This window comes from Podarcis tiliguerta, assembly GCF_965153285.1.
Source record: "Podarcis tiliguerta genome assembly, chromosome: Z".
Classification (NCBI taxonomy): domain Eukaryota; kingdom Metazoa; phylum Chordata; class Lepidosauria; order Squamata; family Lacertidae; genus Podarcis; species Podarcis tiliguerta.
In genome coordinates, this window is record NC_139553.1 from 15,696,159 (window position 1) to 15,715,788 (window position 19,630).

General features: G+C 46.3%; 2 protein-coding genes across 6 annotated transcripts in view; both read right to left on the bottom strand.

Annotated features, from left to right (window-relative positions):
- Positions 1-3,855, bottom strand: part of ASS1 (argininosuccinate synthase 1) — a 76,590-nt gene extending 72,735 nt beyond the window's left edge. The window contains exons 1-2 of the mRNA XM_083423887.1: positions 3,763-3,855; positions 823-935 (exon numbers count right to left, since the gene is read on the bottom strand). Coding sequence (XP_083280013.1) covers positions 823-930 — 108 coding nt within the window. The 5' untranslated portion in view covers positions 931-935; positions 3,763-3,855. The remainder of the gene's footprint in view (positions 1-822; positions 936-3,762) is intronic.
- A 9,157-nt stretch (positions 3,856-13,012) lies between these two features.
- Positions 13,013-19,630, bottom strand: part of NCS1 (neuronal calcium sensor 1) — a 61,556-nt gene continuing 54,938 nt past the window's right edge. For all 5 annotated transcript variants that reach the window (XM_083424115.1, XM_083424118.1, XM_083424117.1 and 2 more), the window contains 5 exons: positions 18,031-18,109; positions 17,585-17,673; positions 16,920-16,997; positions 15,824-15,941; positions 13,013-14,358 (listed from right to left, as the gene is read on the bottom strand). In XM_083424115.1, the coding sequence (XP_083280241.1) occupies positions 15,843-15,941; positions 16,920-16,997; positions 17,585-17,673; positions 18,031-18,109 (345 nt within the window). In that variant the 3' untranslated portion in view covers positions 13,013-14,358; positions 15,824-15,842. The remainder of the gene's footprint in view (positions 14,359-15,823; positions 15,942-16,919; positions 16,998-17,584; positions 17,674-18,030; positions 18,110-19,630) is intronic.

The following is a 19,630-nucleotide window of genomic DNA, read 5'->3' on the forward strand; positions in this document are numbered from 1 at the left end:
CACTGGCACCTGGGGAAGACCAAAGTTGTTGAGCTTTTTTGGGCAGCCACCAGAGTTCCATAGCTGCTGATTTCAGGCATGGGAAGTGGCTCTGCCCCCCTGCAGAGTCTGAAATGCCTGGTTACCACCAAGCCACCTTCAAGCTCCCCTGCTGCCCAGAATCCCACCTCCAGATGAATAGCATCTACCGTGCTGCACTACAAACATCTGTGCTACTCTAAAGACCCCCATGCCACCCTATGCCACTCCCACCTGGTGTGGACTGCCCCCGCTGGCTAGCTACGCTACTGTGCTTACTGGTTTCCCACAGGCATCTGAGAGGCCCTGGTGAGAACAAGATGCTGAGTATACCTGAAGGAGCATTTCCACCCCCATCGTTCTGCCCGGACACTGAGGTCCAGCTCTGAGGGTCTTCTGGCAGTTCCCTCGCTGCGAGAAACCATGTTACAGGCAACCAGGCAGAGGGCCTTCTTGGTAGTGGCACCCACACTGTGGAACACCCTCCCAGCAGATGTCAAGGCAATAAGCAACTATCTTACTTTTAAAAGACAACTGAAGGCGGCCCTGTTTAGGGAAGTTTTTAATGTCTGACGCTGTATTGTTTTTAATATTCATTTGGAAGCTGCCCAGAGTGGCTGGGGAAACCCAGCCAGATGGGCAGGGTATAAATAAATTATTTATTTATTTATTTATTATTATTATTATTATTACTATTATTATTATTACTATTATTATTATTACTATTACTACTACTACTACTACTACTACACCTATAGCTCTTCCTCTCCTGGATCCTGCTTGAACTCCACCTTGTCAACTTACCAAGTAGGCGATGACCTTGTAGCCTTGTTCCTTCAGCCAGACCAGGATGCACGAGGTGTCCAACCCCCCGCTGTAGGCAAGGACCACGACGCCTTTGCTCTGAGACATTGCCTCTATCAGTAGAAACAGAAACGGTTCCTCACACTGGGAACCAGACAGAGGCTGGGACAAAGATTCTTCAGTCTCCCCCCCCCCCCGCACAACAACAACAGTGGTCTTTTCAGTGGTGGCTCCGCAGCTGCAGAATGCTCTCTCCATCATTACTAAATTTCAGGAGGAACTTGAAAGCCCCAGGGAATTCAGTGGCTGAGGAATACTCTTCTTGGCAACCATTGGCCTTGGGCACATCCCTATTTCACTGAAATTTTTATCCCAGGGATTCGAAACCCTTTTTCCTGCCTGAGGGCCACATTCCCTTCTGTGCAACCTCCCAGGGGCCAGGGACAAAAGTGGGTGGAGCAAGAAATGCAAATTTTATATTTGGATAGTAGGCTAGTTTCCATAGACACTCTCTGTCACATCCATTTCTCTAGCCTCCATCCAGACAAGGAAGAGGCATGGTCAGAGTTCCAGGACACATCCCATCCAGGGAAAGAGACTCAAGGAGGGTGGGGGGCAGGGCTGGTGGGGAAAGAGACATGGGGAGGTCTTTGGGTGGCAGAGGAGGAGGTGGTGTAGCCTAGAGAAAGCCCCAGAGGCCATAAAGACTTGGAGGTCACATACAGCTGTGAGAATTCCCCACTCCAGAAATTAGACCATGAGTCCTCCCTTGTTTTAGACACCCAGGTCACACCTGTGCCGTGCACTTTCCCCAAAACCACAGGCATGGCTTTCCCTCAAAGAATCCTGGGTACTATAGGTTGCCAATGATAGGTTGTTAAGAAATCCTCCCAAATTCCCCCTCAAAGAGCTACATTTCCCAGGATTCTTTGGGAAGAGGGATTGGTTGATAAAACTACTCTGGGAACTTCAGTCCTGTGAGGAGAAATGGGGTCTCCTAATGTCTCTCAGCACCCTTAACAAATTACACTTCCCAGCATGCTTTGGGAGAAGCCATGGCTGTTCAAAGCAGTATGATGATGCGGCCTCTGTTCCAAAGGCCAGTTTGAACAATAAAGTTCTTAAAAGACATCTGAAAGAAATCAGGGTGAAATCAGACTGCAGGCCGTTTGCAGCCCAAGAGCTGAAAGGTGTCCGGCTCTGCTTTAGAGATCCATGTGGCTGTTTCTACCATCATTTGTCCAATTAAAAGTTGTTTTTTTACCCCTCAGTGGACTTGGCACATTGTGTAGGTAGCCTCGTTGGCACCATCATGCCTGGCATCAGCATAAATGATTGAGAAGGCCAAACAAAGACCTCCACAGTTCCTGCTTTGGACAACCAGCCTGGACTGCATTTTCAATTTCCTCTGTGTGCAGCCTGGGATTTATTTGGAGGAGGGGAAGAAGAACCAATGGGGGTACCAGTTGCAGACAGAACAAAAGAATAGCCACAATCCACAACTTTTCTGGGTTTGCTTTTTTTTTGCCAAGTATTTGGGGGCTTCTGTACAAGCCAGCTCATGCAGCATGGTGTCAGGACCTGGGAGATTCAGGATCAGTCATGAGACTCACTGAGATGCCCATGAGCCAGTCCCTATCTCTCAGCCTAACCTACCTCTCAGGGTTGTTAGGAGGATAAAAGGTGGGCATGTCCTGAAGAGTCAGTGTGGTGTAGCGGTGAAAATGCTGAATTATTTGTTTATTTCTAAAAATATTTAAATACCACTATTTCATATACAGTAGCACATAAAACCACACAATAAAAACCATTATAAACAATTAGAATGAGAAATCAGCAAGCTATAGTGGAAAGATGTGTTTTCAATTCCTTGCATAAGTCTGACGGAACAGAAAAGTTTTCAGCAGGTATTTAAAAGTTGGCACAGAAGATGTCTACTGAATGTCCAGAGGCAGGGAGTTCCACAGGACTGGGCCAATCAAACTAAAGGCTTGGCTCTTTGTTCTTCTCAAATGAGTCTCACCAGCTGAGGGAATAGCTAACAATGCTTCTGCAGAGGATCTCAACAGCTGAGCCGGGATATAAGGGTTCAAGTTGTCCGTGAGGTATACCCTAGACCTAAGTTCTTCAAGGCTTGGTAATTTAATACAAGGACTTTAAACCTGGCTCAGTAATAGATGGGCAGCCAGATTAACCTAGTTTAGCCTAATCTGAGGTTCTGTCCTCCTAACAAAAGCCGGCCCCCCACAACAAAAATCCTGGCTATGCCCATGTTTGTTGGGGTGTCATGAGCATAAAATAAGGAGCAAAGAAACAAAATATTCCATTTCCAGAATCAAAGCTGGCTACAAGCAGATGATAGCTACTGTGAAAAGCATCTTTCTCCCACCCCACAATTTGCTGGATTTAAATACAACCCACCCACCAGCTAGAACAGAAGGCAAATAAGTTGATTAAGAGAGGCTCCCTTTACTGCTCTTTGTTAATGCATTTTGTGGAAACTGGGGAAAACTTGAATCTGAGGCTTCCCAGGTCATTCCCCTTAGTGGCTATCATTCACCACCTTTATGATACGAAAGCCACAGCTGTCAAGTTTCTAGTTCCACCTACTGCATAATGCATAGCAGCCCTGCTGGCATTTATGTATAGGGCTAGGTTTAAATGAGGAACTGGAGATGCCCAGTCAATGAGGGTTCACAACGCTCCCAGCTGCCCTAGTGAAAAGCAAAAGCCCCAGAATTACTATTGCACTTTCATACAGGTTAAACATATACATGCAGTCCTATTCAAATTATTTTTTCCACATTGCATTTATCCACTTTAAAACACAGCCTCAACTCTTCTTTCCTTGTCTTCCTGGATCTTAATCTCCTCTTTAAAAAAACCCCTTTGCAATTTATCTCCTTCACCTTCTGTAAAATTTAGAAAACCCTCACTCACCCCACCACAGGGAATCTGCCACAGATGGAATAGTGCCACTCAGCACACAAAACTATGTGTGCCTCTCCTAGAGAGCCACCCCAGATTATAAATCACAGCCACTTGTTTGGGGTGGGAGGAGCCGGGAATAACTGAGGTGTGTCTAACTCTCAAAGGGACTGCTCTGCATACTCCCTCTTCACTCATTCACAATTTCCTCTCTAAATTGGGTTATGGAGTGAGGAGGGTTTTAAAAAGGCAGCCTTCCCCAGGGATTGAAAGGCCCCAACAAAGACCTCCGTAGTTCCTAAGGAAACCAAGCCTTATGAGGAACAGTTGAGGGAGTTGGGTATGTTTAGATTGGAGAAGACAAGATTGAGAGGTGATATGAGAGCCATCTTCAAATATCTGAAGGCAAGCTTGTTTTCTGCTGCTCCAGAGGTTAGGACCCAAACCGATGGATTCAAATGACAAGAAAGAAGGTTTCAACTAAACATTGGGAAGAACTGTCTGATGGCAAGAGATGTTCCGCAATGGAACAGTCTCCCTCGGGAGGTGATGGGCTCTCCTTTGTTGGAGGTTTTAAAACAGAGGTTGGATAGCTACCTGTCAGGGATTTTTCAGATGGGATTGTTGCATTTCAGGGGGTTTGACAAATGGCCCCTTGGGTCCCTTCCAACTCTACAATTCAGTGATTCTGTACTTTGGACAACAAGCTGACAGAAGGTATTATATAAGAACTGTAGTACTGCCAACTTTGGGGGGCACTCTTCTGACAGAAGCCAGGCAGGTGAGCAATTAGCAAGTGATGCTCTTCCTGGGTTAGAAGGGGGAAGTGCTGAAGAAAACTTTATTTTCTGCATGTCTGGCTGTGGGTTTAAAGACACAGAAGCAGGTTCAGGAGCAGAATTTGGTAACCCCCTTGTTAACAGAAGGTCCATGACTCGTGACTCCTGGCTCAAGGCCAGAAAGAGAGAGAGAGAGATAGTGGGCTGCTGTGCTAGAATGTCACCTGTCTTTTTTGGCACCTGGGTGTTGACACGGAGATGTTTGCTGACTCTGCATTCTTCACAATCCAATCCCCATTTCTTATGCAGTCTTGTGGCTTCCAAACTCTGTGTGCTGAGTCAGCGGCAGACAAAGCAAAGGGCCAAGGCACACAATCTTGCCTATTCTGGATGCAGCCGCGGGACATCCCCTCTGTAAACACAGAAGGATTGCCCTCTTGGATCAGACCCCAAAGTCCATCCAGCTCACATTCCAAAAGCCGAATGTTTGATGCTTTAGGAAGTTCAAAAGCAGGCATAACTGGAAATAGCCAGCCGCCCGGCCACCCCACCCACCCCACTCTAGGGATGCAGAGGTAAGGAATTCAGTTCACTTTGTATTAAGGAGACAAATTTATCTTGTACTTTGCAAAACAATATGCAAACTGAAATGCAGCTAATCTTCGAAATTCCAAATTTTGCAATGCAGCTCTCCAGTCATGTGATACATGGAAAATCGCATGTGTTAAGTGCAGTGTTCATTAAAATACACACATTAGTGAAAATAACATACAGAACAGTGGGCGGAGTATCACTGGGTTCATTTCATTGGAAAGAGAAAATTCTGAAGACTTTATAATACCAGGTTATTCACTGGTATATAGACTAAATAGGTGGGAAGTTACTCTCTAATGTGTCATGAACTTTACCATTATTATTATCACAGAGTCATAGAATTACAGAGTTGGAAGCAGTGGCGCAGCGTGGGTTGTCAGCACCCGGGGCAAGGCAAGTAATTTGCGCCTCCTAACCCGTGGATTTGCACCCCCTAACCCGTGGATTTGCGCCCCCTAACCCTAACCCCCAGATGTTGCGCCCGTTGCGGCCGGCCCCCCCTGCACCCCCCACGCTACGCCACTGGTTGGAAGGGACCCCTAAGAGCAGGCCTGGATTTAGGTTTGATGAGGCCCTAAGCTACTGAAGGTAATGGGGCCCTTTATATGTCCAGCTGTCCTTTGTCAACAACAAATTGTCGCTTTTGTGTGTGTTGAATATATACTATATGGCAGGGGTGTCCAACTCCCAACAGACTTCGGGAGCCGAAGTTGTTGAACTTCTTTTGGGGGAGCCAGCGATCTACCACAGATGTCCAGTGATCTACCGGTAGATCACAGTCTACCTGTTGGACGTGCCTGCTATATGGTCATTTATGAACCTAATTGGTATCTAAAGCCATTTGCCACTGTTGCCGTATGAGGTTTTATTTTATTTGTTTTTTATCTTATATTTTGGAAATGTACATCCAGGTGGTTTTTTCCTTTAAATTTTTTGGGGGCCCCAAAGAGATTGGGGCCCTAAGCTATAGCTTGTCTAGCTTATACAGTGGTACCTCAGGTTAAGAACTTAATTCGTTCTGGAGGTCCATTCTTAACCTGAAACTGTTCTTAACCTGAGGTTCTCCGGAGCAGCAGAAAACTAGCTTGCTCCATCTTCCATGTGACAGCCCTTATGCTATTTGAAGATGACTATCATCTCACATCTCAGCGTTCTCTTCGCCAAGCTAAACATGTCCAGCTCCCTCAAGCATTCTTCATGAGGCTTGGTTTCCAGACCCTTGCTCCCCTTGGTCACCCCACTCTGCGCACTGTCCAGATTTTCTTCTTAAAACTTCCAGGCATGGGAACTCTGGTGAAGGACATCTCAGGCACTCCCTGCCCCTCATCTGCAAATGTGCCTCTCTAGCAAATTTCATTTAGATACCAAGAAACATCAGCACACTTTGCAGATTTGCAGATGTTTACCCAGGGTAAATTTGTGAGCGTGTGTAACCCCATTGGCCATAAAAGGCAGAGGTTCCTTCTATGCTTTTCTCCAAAACTGTTGTGAACCGCCTTCTTATTTTCAGATGAAGGGTGGTATACACATTTAATTTATTATTAATTACATTATAGATGTGATCATGTTCCCCCCTGTGGAAGTGCCATGGTCTGATCACTACGCTCTGAAAGCCAAGATTGACTTCCTGCTCGGGTGGCGAGTCTATTTGGGCTCGCCCGCGAAAACTGATGGATCCTGATAGATTCCGTCAAGCCTTGTGGGACCCTGCTCCTCCTGGCGACTCATTAGATGACCTTGTTGAGGACTGGAATAACCGGCTCTTGGCAGCCATTGATGAGATCGTGCCTAAGCGCCCTCTGCGACCCCGTCGAAACCGGGCCCCTTGGTTTACTGAGGAGCTCCAGAAAATGAAGCGGGATCTCAGACGGCTAGAGCGAGTATGGAGACGGACTCGTGACAGAGCCTCAAGAACATCTTATAGGACGCTTATGAAAACCTATGAGATGGCTATGAAAGCTGCTAAGAAATCTTACTTTGCAGCTTCCATTGCATCCGCTAGCTCTCGCCCGGCATAACTTTTTAGAATAATTAGGTCAATAACGTCCTTAGGAGGACAACCAAATTTAAGCACAAATTCGACCCACAGCTGTGAGGCATTCATGAGCTTTTTTGCGGAGAAAGTCCTGTTGCTCCACCGTAACATCCCTGCCAATTTAGATACAGTGACTGAACTGGAGGCCCCTCGACTGACTTCAGGTCCAGTGTTGGACCATTTCGATCAGATACTCCCTGCTGATGTGGATAGATTCCTCCAAGTTGATAGGCCCACCACCTGCCTCCTTGATCCGTGCCCGTCTTGGCTGATTAGGGAGTGTCCAGATGTCGCGCGGACCCCCCTGGTTGAAATTATCAATTTGTCCCTTGGCACAGGGACATTCCCAGGGGAACTGAAGGAAGCAGTGGTGTGTCCACTCTTAAAGAAAACTTCACTAGATCCCTTAGACCTATCCAATTACCGCCCAGTTTCAAATCTTCCATATTTGGGAAAGGTAATTGAGAGAGCGGTTGCTGAACAGCTTGGTAGGTTTCTGGAGGAAACATCGGCTTTAGATCCATTTCAGTCCGGTTTCCGACCTGGATTTGGGACCGAGACGGCTCTGGTTGCCCTAACAGATGATCTCGTAGACAACTGGATCGAGGCAGGTCAGGACTGCTGATCCTTTTAGATTTGTCAGTAACCTTTGACATGGTCGATCATGATCTCCTGGACCACCGCCTTGCAGACGTGGGGATACAGGGCATAGCCCGTAACTGACTGTGCTCTTTTATCTCTGGTCGGGGACAAAGGGTGGCACCAGGGAGGGAAATGTCATCCCGCCACTACTTTGTGTGTGGAGTGCCGCAGGGCGCAATCCTCTCCCCGATGCTTTATAACATCTTTATGCGCCCCCTTGCCCAGATTATCCGGAGCTTTGGGCTGGGCTGTCACCAATATGCTGATGACAGTCAGCTCTATCTGCTGATGGATGGCCACACCGACTCGGCCCCGAACACACTTACCAGATGCTTGGAAGCTGTGGCTGGATGGTTTCGTGGGAGCCGATTGAAACTAAATCCTTCAAAGACAGAGGTCCTATGGCTGGGTCAGGATGGCATGGGGATGAGGGACCAACTCCCTTCTCTTGCAGGGGCCCAATTAGTGCCATTGCCTTCCATTAAGAGTTTGGGTGTAATCCTTGACACCTCCCTTTCCATGGAGGCGCAGGTTACAGCAACAGCCAAGGCGACATTTTTCCACCTTCGCCGCATCAAGCAGTTGGTCCCTTACCTTTCCCGCCCTAACCTGGCCACAGTGATCCATGCGACGGTCACCTCCAGGCTTGACTACTGTAATTCGCTCTACGCGGGGCTGCCCTTCAAGCTGTTCCAGAAACTCCAGCGGGTGCAGAATGCTGCAGTGAGGCTCTTCGCAGGGTCTCTGCCATGGGAGCATATTCACCCAGTGCTTTTCCAGCTGCACTGGCTCCCAGTGGAGTACAGGGTCAGATTTAAGGTGCTGCTTTTGACCTTTAAAGCCCTTCACGGCCTAGGACCCTCGTACCTACGGGACCACCTCTTCCGGTATGCCCCACGGAGAGCCTCAAGGTCCATAAATAGCAACACCCTAGTGGTCCCGGGCCCTAAGGAAGTGAGATTAGCTTCAACCAGAGCCAGGGCCTTTTCAACTCTGGCTCCGGCCTGGTGGAACTCTCTGCCTCATGAGACCAGGGCCCTGCAGGATCTGATTTCTTTCTGCAGGGCCTGTAAGACAGAGTTGTTCCGCCTGGCCTTTGGCTTGGAGCCAATTTGATTCCCTTCCTCTCTTTCTTTTTTCTTTTCCTTTCTCCTCCTGCGATGAGGCTACATTTTAATATTTTAATGTTTCAATATTTTAATGTTGTATTTTAATTTTGTTTTTAAGTTGTAATCATTCAACTTATTTTTATTATTGCTTGTTAGCCGTCCTGAGCCCGGCCTTGGCTGGGGAAGGCGGGGTATAAATAAAAATGATGATGATGATGATGACGACGACAGTGAAGTGTTGCCTAGAGTAGAAACGGTTTAACAATGAGGATACCTTAGAAAGGTGACTGAGGACAACCCCAACTGTGCAACATCTACTGTAAAGAGTCCTCCTCAAGCTTGAACTGTGACCCTGAGGAAGCAGACATGGAGCATAGGAAGCTGCCTTATACTATTTGGCCATTCCAGCTCAGTATTGTCTACACTGACTGGCAGCAGCTCTCCAGTATCTTTGAGAGGGTTTTCTTTCCCAGTCCTAACCTGGGGTTGCCAGGCATTGAACCTCAGACCATTTGCATGCAAAGCAGATGCTCTGCCCCTGAGAAGGTGAAGGCAGCACTGTTGGAAACTGGTTTGGATTTTAGAGGAGGCAGTGAATCACATTACTTACTCCAGAGAACTTTCTGTTCTGGAGCTGCTGAATGACTTCCCTTCGTTCAAAGCCACTTCATAAAAGCTGTCCTCTGCGGGGTCTTGCTGAGCAAAATGAAATATCCTTTCACTGCTTGGGGCTGCTGATGTGTGGCACCAGGCAACACCACTACGTCAGTGGGAGATGCAGTTGCCTAGCAACCCCACGGATCCATCTCCTGCTAGGATGTGAATCCTGAATGAAACAGCAAAGACGCACACTCACCAGCCAACAGCACTGAAGCACCTTGTGGATGGACAACCCATTCCTTACACCTTACATTTGGCAAAGTGAAAGCCCAGTTAATGTGTTACATGAAATGAACCAGAGGGGGGCGGCAAGAACTTCCAAAAGATGTCAGGTCCTACCTCTGGTAACTCATGGAGACCAAAACAGGGTCTTGTGATGCTGGTGCAAAGTGGTAGCTTTATGTACGGTACTGAAGGGTGTGTGGGGTCTCTCAAAACTAGGTCTTCTACAACCAGTCATCATCACATCCTCCACCTATCAGAATTCTGGTCTCTCAGAAAACCAAGGGCATTAGATGTGCCCTATAGGACACCACAGTAGTCTAGTGGCAAATTCAAAAGTGCAGAGTCCCTTCATGATATCCACAGCAACACTTCTTCCTTGTCCACCGTTGCAGCCCTCAATGTTCTTTCCATGTACTTTCTCCAGAGGGACCCCAGGAGCCCATCCTCAGTGGCTGACTTTCATTGTGATTGGTACCCATCAGCAAAAAGAGTGAGAAGACATCTTCTCAGTGGCCAAAGAGCTGTCATCTTGAAGCCAATAGGGACACACCAGGCTTTATAAAAACCCTCACATCCATGTCAGTCCTCAGTCAGAGTAGCTACATAGGCATGCCTTGCCCTTCCAAAATACGATGCTGCCCCAACCTCCCATTGACCACATTTACTTCTGGCCCTGTGGGAACTCTGATGTTTGCAGGGTCTTGACAATGAAGCAGGAATAATCTGACCTACTGTTATGTAACCTGGCAATGTGTCCGCTTCAGGAATACTGTGTGCTGTTCTAAGCAGGCCTTCTCAAAATAGGATATTTAAGTGCTACTGGGGAGGGGGATCTCACTCCCCCCCTAAATAAAACTGCCAGAGGGGTGGAACATTTTTTTTCTGACTGAAAAAGGTTACATGAGCTCTAGCCTAGGGGTGGGGAACCAACTAACAGCACAAACCTATCCTTGTCCCTTGGGTGGGAGTCAACGTGAGAAGATTGGTGCTCTCACAAAGGAAAGGCCTTTGTGTAATGAGGAACACAGTTGGGTGAATAGAGACCTTGTTGTCTCTCATGCACACACAGAAGACAGTTGTGCCCTGATTCCTGGAAAAGCTTGGTGGTGTGGTGATGAAATAACGTTCTCATCCCTATCTGAATTGGGGGACTCATGAAGTACCCCCAAAATGGCTGAAATATATTCAGACGATACAGAAACCTGAAACTGATATAGACTTTGTTCAAAGTATCATAACATAAGAGTCTGTTGGATCAGGCCACTGTGGTTCATCTAGCCCAGCCTCTTGTTCTCATATAAACTACCCAGATGCCCCAGTCGGAGAACAGCAAGCAAGGCTAGTCTGGGTAGCTCAGTTGGTGTGTGGTGCTGATAATGCCAAGGTTGCAGGTTCAATCCCCGTATGAGATAGCTGCATATTCCTGCATTGCAAGGAGTTGGACTAGATGATCCACGAGGTCCCTTCCAACTCTACAGTTCTATGATTCTAAGACCTGAGCACAAGAGCCTTCTCCCCTCCTGCTGTTTTCAGCAATTGGCTTTCAGAAGCACTGCTGCCTCCATCTGTGAGGGCAGAGCAGAGCCCCTGTCGCTAGTAGCCATTGATAGCCTTATTTTCATCTTTCAAAGCCACCTGAGTCAGTGACTATGATTGCCTCTTGTGGGAGTAATTTCCATAGTTTAATTATGCATGATGCTCTTTAACACCTATATGAAGCCACTGGATGTGGTCATTAGGGGTTTTGGAGTGAGGTATCATCCAAATGCTGATGACATCCAGCACCATCTCCCTGTAACATCTGAATCAGGAAGGCCATTCAAGTCCTGACGGGGCGTCTGGACAAGGTGATGGGCTGGATGGCAGCCAACAATCTGAAGCTGAATCCTGTGGGTACATGGGTCCAGATGACAGGTCATTTGCCTGTTTTGGAGAGGTTTGCAATCCCCACCCCACCTCCAGATCAGGGTGCCTTCTAATAGTTTTTGCTTATATGACAGATGCAACTATCCCTGGGCAGGGCAGCACTGACCTCAGAGAACTATCACATCCCACCATTTTCCAGTCAGGATCAACCCAGAGCTTGATTAGCCCTCGTGGGAAAAAGAGGAGCCTGCCGTCCTCCAGGATTACACACAGGAGCTGAGCAGGCAACATCTCCAAATAGAGGCCCAGACCTGAAAACGTCCCATTCCTGAGAAGTCAGACTCTTCATATCAGGTATATCCAACGCGGTGCCCTCCAATGTTGCTGGGCAACAACCTGCATTATCCCTGACCACCATTGGCTGTACTGGCTGAGACTGATGAGTTCTGTAATCCAGCAACAGGTTACCCGTCTCACATGACCAGCCAGCTATAAAATTGTTCTTTTTCATGTTAGCTGCTCCCTGGACAGTTATGGAATTTGGAGCTCCACAGTAGCAATGTCAGGAACAGGACTAGGCCTGGAGTTGGGAATTTATCCTTGACAGAGATGTGAGCCTATGGCCCTGCAGATGATATTGAACTACAAGTCCCAGCAACCCCTGCAAGCATGGCCAATCGTCAAGGAAGATGGGAGTCAGGCTCCAGCAACATTAAGAAGGGCACAGGTTCCCCTTCCCTGACCCAAGAAGGAACAATTATTAGAGGAATTGAAGTTGAGATCTATGTTTAGTGAAGCCAGCTTCACATGCGCAGGATTATGGCCTAACCACAAAATAATTAAGAACCAATTTTGGAGGGGCCTAGTTGAAAGTTAGAGTGAAAAAGAGCTCAAGATAAGATGCAAAGAGGCCTCTGCAAGTACAAATTGGGCTGGGCAACATTTTCCAATGACTATGATTGGCTGAGGTGCTGGGGTGAAAGAAGAGGGCAGAATAAAGTGTGTTTCATAATGGAAAATTCTCACAGACTTTTTGGAATCTGACCTGTAATACATTACTAAGTAAAAGTCTAATTGAAAATCTGGGTTGAGCCTCTGTATTGAACCCCTTAAGTGAATTTTCTCCCACGGGATCCATTTGCCACCATGTCATTACAGGGTTCTGCCCAAAGTGAGGTTGCAGCTAATTTTTAGAGGTTTCCCCCCTTAGACAAAACTTCCAAAGAATTCTGAGGAACTAGCTAAAATTCCCCAGTGGTGATATTAGCCTTAAAACAGAAGAGAGTTAGAGAAAGATCGGATGCTCCCAACAAGTAAGAATCCAAAAGCCCACAAACAAACAAAAACAGAGGTACTATTATCACCATCGTCATTATTATTACTTCCTTTCAGAAAGAACTGTGTTTTTGTTGTCATTTTTTTTTAAAGCTCCAACAAGATTGGCCACATTAACACTTCTTTAGTTTCATGCAGAGAAAGAGAAAAACTTGGGGTACTGGATTGTTTCATCATTCCTCTTTTACAATGTAGGCAAAATGGCAAAATGAATGCGGGGGGGGGGCAGAAAATAAAGAAATACAAAAGAGGTGGGGAGACAGCATTCAGAGGGGGTGCTGCAGACATTGCAAGTCCCAGATGCAAGGCCTGCCAAGAGCAAGAAGTTTGGGGCCTTTTGGGGTAGGGCGATGGATAGATGGACGAAAGACAACATAATCAGAGGGCACACTGACCCCCTTCTACCCCAGCCAGGCAGCACAGCAGACATATATAAGTTGTGGGGATCTTTCTTTCTTTCTTTGTTTCTTTCTTTCTTCTTTTTGGCTTAGATTTCTTCTGAGAGGGACAACACCCCTGCAGCATGAGTTTTTTTTGTTTGTTTGTTCTTTTTCTGAGACACGAGACAAAAAAATTATACAGCAGCTTTGACACACAAAAAACGGCAAATAAATAGCTACCGCTTGTTCAGAGGTCATTCAAAAGAAGAAAAAGCGTCTCACTTTTCCGTCACGCACACACACACAAAATGAGAGCATACAATAACAATGTCACACCCCTAATAGTCATCATAATAATGTGTGTGTGTGTAGCATTGCAATTTGAACCACAAACCCAAATGAGGATGGACATCAATTTCAAATGGATTTTAACCCCCCCCAACACACACACGTGCGACACCCCCAGGATTTTAAAAGCAAAAGCTTAGCTGCGATTAAGCCATCCACTCTGACAGTTCCGGTCCAGTCCAGTGGCGCCCTGACACAAGACGTCTTAATGGGACCCTACATCTCCAGTCTGCATGATTCCTCCCCCCCTCCCAAGAGATATTTAAAAATGGTGCTCGTTCTTAATCCATTCGAAACAAACAAAACAGAATATTAACATGTGAGAGTATTCTTCATGGCCCCAAGGAAATGGCGCTTATCTTTTCATCATCCTCTTCATCACTGCTTTCTCCTCCTCTGCCCCCACTTTTCTTTTTTTCTTTTTTCTTTTTTTTTAATCGTTGTTTAATGCAGACGCTGGCAAATGGAGATGACGAGCTGGTTTTTGAGCACAAAGTGGTTGGGTTGACGTCACGCTCCAAGCACACCCCTCTCCCACGTTTTTAGCGCGATGAGGGGTTGGCATAAGTCAGGCGAGAGAGTCTGGTCTGAGGTGGGTGTTTGATGGCACTGGAAGGGGGTTCCTTCAGGTGTGTCTGAAAAAAGGGAGCAGAAAAACAGTTAAAAGGGGGACAAAATTGTTACAAACATTTTGACTTGATGGACATTCCTGTGCTTACAGACTAAGGCAACATTCACACCATACATTTAAAGCACAATATCACTTTAGGCAGCCATGGCTTCTCCCAAAGAATTCTGGGAACTGTAGTTCAGTAAGGGTGTTGAGAGTTCTTGTGATAACTTACTATTCTCCTCACAGATCTACAGTTTCCAGAGTTCCCTGCAAAGAGGGACTTATTCATTAAACCACAGTGGGAACCCCTCTATTATCACTCTAATGGCTGTCTGTTTTAGGTTTTATTAGTTCTAAATCAGATTTGGAAAGCAATAAGTTGGTCTCTCCAAATGGTCTGTTGATCCTTGGTAGTGTTTGCTGACTCTACTGACACAACAAACTTGCAATATGGACATCAAAAGCTTGCCAATTATTTGACCTCACAGGCAGAACCCACTCCTGTGGCAGATTTCCAAACTCCCAGCACTTGCATTCAGGTTGATAAATCTGTTCTCTCATTGCATATCCAACTCAAAGGAGACCTACTGATATTAATGAACATGACTTGCTTAGGTTTCTTAATTACAATGGGTCTCCTCATGAGCAGGCTAACTGGATAAAACCCAATGTATTTTGACAAGCCACTAATCAGTAAATTATTCACAGAATGGAAATCTTGAAAATTAGACAATGAGTTGAGCAATGCTATCCTCATATTCTACCTGTCCATCAATTAAAATGGAAATTTTATCAAATTCAAGAACCCTAAGAACAGCCTGCTGGATTAGGCCAATGGCTCATCTAGTCCAGCACCCTGTTCTCATAATGGCCAACAATATGCCTCTGGGAAACCCTCAGGAGGACCTGAGCACAACAGCACTCTCCCCTCCTGAAGTTTCCAGCAACTGATAGTCAGAGGAAGCATTACTGCCTCCACCCATCGAGGCAGGGCATGGCCATTGTGGAATTAATTTGTTCCCTCCTCTTTTAAAGCCACACAAGTTGATGGCCTTTACTGCCTCCTGTGTGAGGTCCAAAATTAAATTATGCACTGCATGAAGAAGGACTTTTTAAAATCTGTCCGGAATCTTCCAATGTTCAGCTTTTTGGGATGTCAACGATTTCTAGTGTTATGCAAGAGGGAGAAAAACTTTTCTGTAACCCCTTTCTCCATGCCATGCATAATTTTATAAACTTCTATTATGTCACCTCTTCCTCACCTTTTATCTAATCTAAAAAGTCCCAAGTGCTGCAACCTTTTTCACAATGGAGTTGCTTCATTCCCTTAATCATTTGGGCTGCCCTTTTCTGAACCCCCTCTTAAAGAAAGCTGAGAATGTATTCCCCATAAATCAAGGAGGGGGCACAGCATCCAGATGTTCCCAAAGCAACCCCCCATCCCCACAGCCCCCCTCTATCTTTTAAAAAAAAATACACCCACTTACCAAAGCATAAGACTGCAAGCTATACGAGTCCGTCATAGAGAGAGAGCGCCTGAACAATGGAAGGGTCAGCCTTGGAGCCCTCCTGGAACTCCTGCAGGGTGAGTTTTCCATCTGAATTCTAGGACAACAGACAACAGTGAGGGATCAGAGAGGATAACCACAACAACTCTGTGAGGTAGGTGTGTGTGTGTGTGTGACTGGCCCATTATGGCTGACGGAGGATTCGAGCTCAGGTCTCCCCAGCCTCACATTTTCTACCTAGAGATGCTAGAGACTGAACACAAGCTGTGGCTTTGCTTGCTCTCAGGTTCAATCCTCAACCCAAAATACTGTATTCTGTATGGAGTCAAGCCATTTGGGCCTACCTAGCCCACTACTGTTGATCCTGACTGGCAGCAGCTCTCCAGGACCATCAGACAGATGGTCTTCCCAGTCTTAACTGGAGATGATGGGGCCTTCTGCATTTGAAACAGGTGTTCTACATGTATCCCTTTAGAGCCAAAGGCCTCAATCCCTCGTGGGAAATCATCTAGGGACCAGATGATCATGATAGGTGGGACCATATGCAAAAGAGGGAGGAACAACAGGTGTTGTCTTGTACATTTGAACAACCAAAGTCAGAGGATTGCACCCGCACACCTCTCTCTACCCAAAATGCAGGAAAATAAGAGGGATGTAGCTTTGCCAAGCAAAAACACTTCAGGAAGTTCTGAAGTGAAGCAGATAAGGGCAGTGGTCTGAGGAGAGCCCCGAGGGCCAGATAAAGAACTGAAGAGGGCCACATTTTGCCCCTGGGCCTGAGTTCCCTCTACGCCACTCAGCTACAATTCTTCCTCCTCCTGCAGAGACTGTCCATGCAGATCTCCGGATCCATTTCTGCCCATGGTGGAGTTTGCTACATGTGGGAATAAGCCTGACGACAGGGTGGAGGAGACAGCCTGCCTTCTGGACCCTCAAAAGGCACCCTCAAATTCATTGAAGCAGGACATGGGGGACATTGGTTGTGATATCTGGTGTGGGAGGGTGGCAGGGAAAACGGGCCTGGCAATTTCTGGATGGTTGCCTTAAGGTGAGACAATGTCTGGATGCATCTTACTTTATCCATCATGGCAAAAATCCGGTCCACCCGCTTCTCTGGGGTGTTTTCCTCTTCAGGGAGCTCCACAGTGTTCCCCTGAAGAGAAGAGAAGAGAAAGAGAAGAGAAGGTGGGGGGTTCATTCTCTGCCTCCTGGCCTGGAATGAAATAAATAAACAAGCTTCTCCCAAAGAATTCTGGGAACCTGTAGTTTGTTAAGGGTACTGGAAGTTCTTAGGGGACCTGCTTATTCCTCTCATAGAGCTACAATTAATTCCCAGAGTTCCCTGTGAATATGGACTCCTTGTTAAACTACTCATAACAAACTCCCGTGCCCAGAATTTTAGGGGGGAACCTTTGACCGTTTAAGTTAGTATCATAGTGCTTTAAAGGTATGGTGTGAATTAGGCCTAAGACTACAAAAGCCTTTAGAGGTTTTATTCACCCCAAGGAGTATAATTTGTAGCAGCCTGGGGGAAAAACCAACATAAACTTCCAACTTCCCCCATTTACAGAAGCATCCTTGACTGGTCGCCTGGAAATTTTTTGTGAATTACCCAGGTGACCAAATTTTGCTCCTCCAGGGTGAAGCCTAGCATTTGCCCTTCCCTCCACCTAGTTTCTCTTTCTATAAATAACAGCTGGAGTCTTACTCATATTGCATCCTGCTCTTTCAAACACTCACCACCATCTGGTAAATGGCATCAACGATGTCCAGCATCTCATTCCTAGTGATGTAGCCATCATTGTCAAGATCATACAGCTTAAAGGCCCCTGAAACCACAAGTAGAAGGTTAGGAAGAGTTATGCTGACCTGAGGCTTAAAAGCCCTAATTAAATGTTCGCCCCGCCCTCATCTAGGCATCATCTGGATGCCTAGATGGTGTGTGTGTCTGCATGCGTATGTGCGTGCTATGTACAGTCCTAGCAGAAGACTTTCATAAGCTGCTATCTGAGAGCAAGAGGAAAAGGGGCAAGATCCTGAGGGTGCCACATGCCAAAAAGGAAGCCTTAGCTCACATTGCAAAGGTCAGTTTTGCTCGGGGATGGATTGTGGGAGCTGAGCCCTAATTTAGAGTGTTGAATGCTGATAGGACCAGTTTAAATTTTCAAATCCAGTTGACCACTTACACCGCAGTTTCTCATCCAACGTCCCCCGGGAAGTGACCGACAAGGCTTGGATAAACTCGGAAAACTCAATCCTTCCATCCTGAGAACAACAGAAAAGTGATTTGGTAAGGCTGGAAGCCACCGAGGATGGCCCAGGGCAGCGGGCATCTCCAGGTAGGGCGGAGAGAAGCTCCCTGTCTGAAACCCTGGAGAGCTGCTGCCAGTCAGTGCAGATGTTATTGAGCTCGATGGAACAATAGCCCTGACTCTTATAAGGCTGCTTCCCAAACAAGGTAGTTTGTGATGACTGGGGAAGAGGATGGGATCTCACAGTTGGAAAGCGCACCATGCACTCTCTTGCATTGCAGCACGGGATAGAGGCCTCAATCTATTTCTGCTCCACGTTAATTCCTCACACACTCTTTCAAAAATCTATCCTGTCCTGCGTCCAATTTAATCTATGCTAGTTTTGAAAAAATATGAAAGAAAATTCCTATTTAAATACATATTTCAGGAAGCATTTTATCCCCAAACAAGATGTTCCTAAGTGGAGTTTAAATTCTACATACACATTTGCAAATGCATTTTATTTCAAACTGCACTCACAGAATTTTCACATGTTTAAATCTGTTGAGCCGAGAGCTCTGTGTGTAATATTCTGTAGGATATTTCAATCTACATATCTAAGTCCAGGAGCTGCAAAATCCATGCCGGTTCACTTTGGGAGACACAGAAATCAAAATTCCTCAAGCACCTGGAAATACAGCATAGCTGAGCATTGCTACAAACGAGATTCTGTTGGAACTATCAAGGGCAAACTTTCCCACCTGCCTTGCCCCACTCCATGCCTAGTGGGGGGGGGTGTATATTGGGGAAGTTTTATATTTTGTTGTCAGGCATCTTTTCAGTTGTTCTTAGTGTGAGATGTTTGTTTGTCTTACAGACATTTTTTTTAAATTGTGATCTGTTTTGTATGCTCCACACCACAGCTGGGGCACTAATGCTTCTGAATGCCATTTGCTGGAAACTGCAGGAGGGGAGAGTGCCCCTGTGCTCAGATCCTAATTTTGGCTTCCCACTGAGGCATCTGGCTGGCGACTGTGAGAACAAGATGGTGGACTAGATGGGCCACTGGAGGAGGAGGCTTTAGATGGCTACTAGCCACCATGGCTGTGCTCTGCCTCCCTGATCAGAGGCAGTAAACACTTCTTCGTCTTTTTAGATCATACATGGCCTTTAATGAGCATTCATTCCAATTTGTTTGCAAGGTTATACAACAGGGAGCATTCTTCCTGATTTGTTTGAAAGGTGTTGACACATCTTCCCATTAGTTAGTCATTCATTCATCCCACTCTTTTCTATGCATTTCTCCATCATTCTCCAATACCAACAGTCACTGGGAGATCCAAAGGTACCTTTGCCATACTGGTTGCTTTTGATGTGTTGGGTGTTATTAACAGCTCAGTCTACCTTAATATTTCCTAAAGGTCACAGCTTCAATAGCTCTTATCTCAAAGGAATGCCGAGTACTGGCCAATTAACTTTCAGTTTCCTTAATGACAAAAAGCAGAAAAAGGGGGAAGACACTTCACACCAAGAATTCCCTTGTTCATTTAAGATT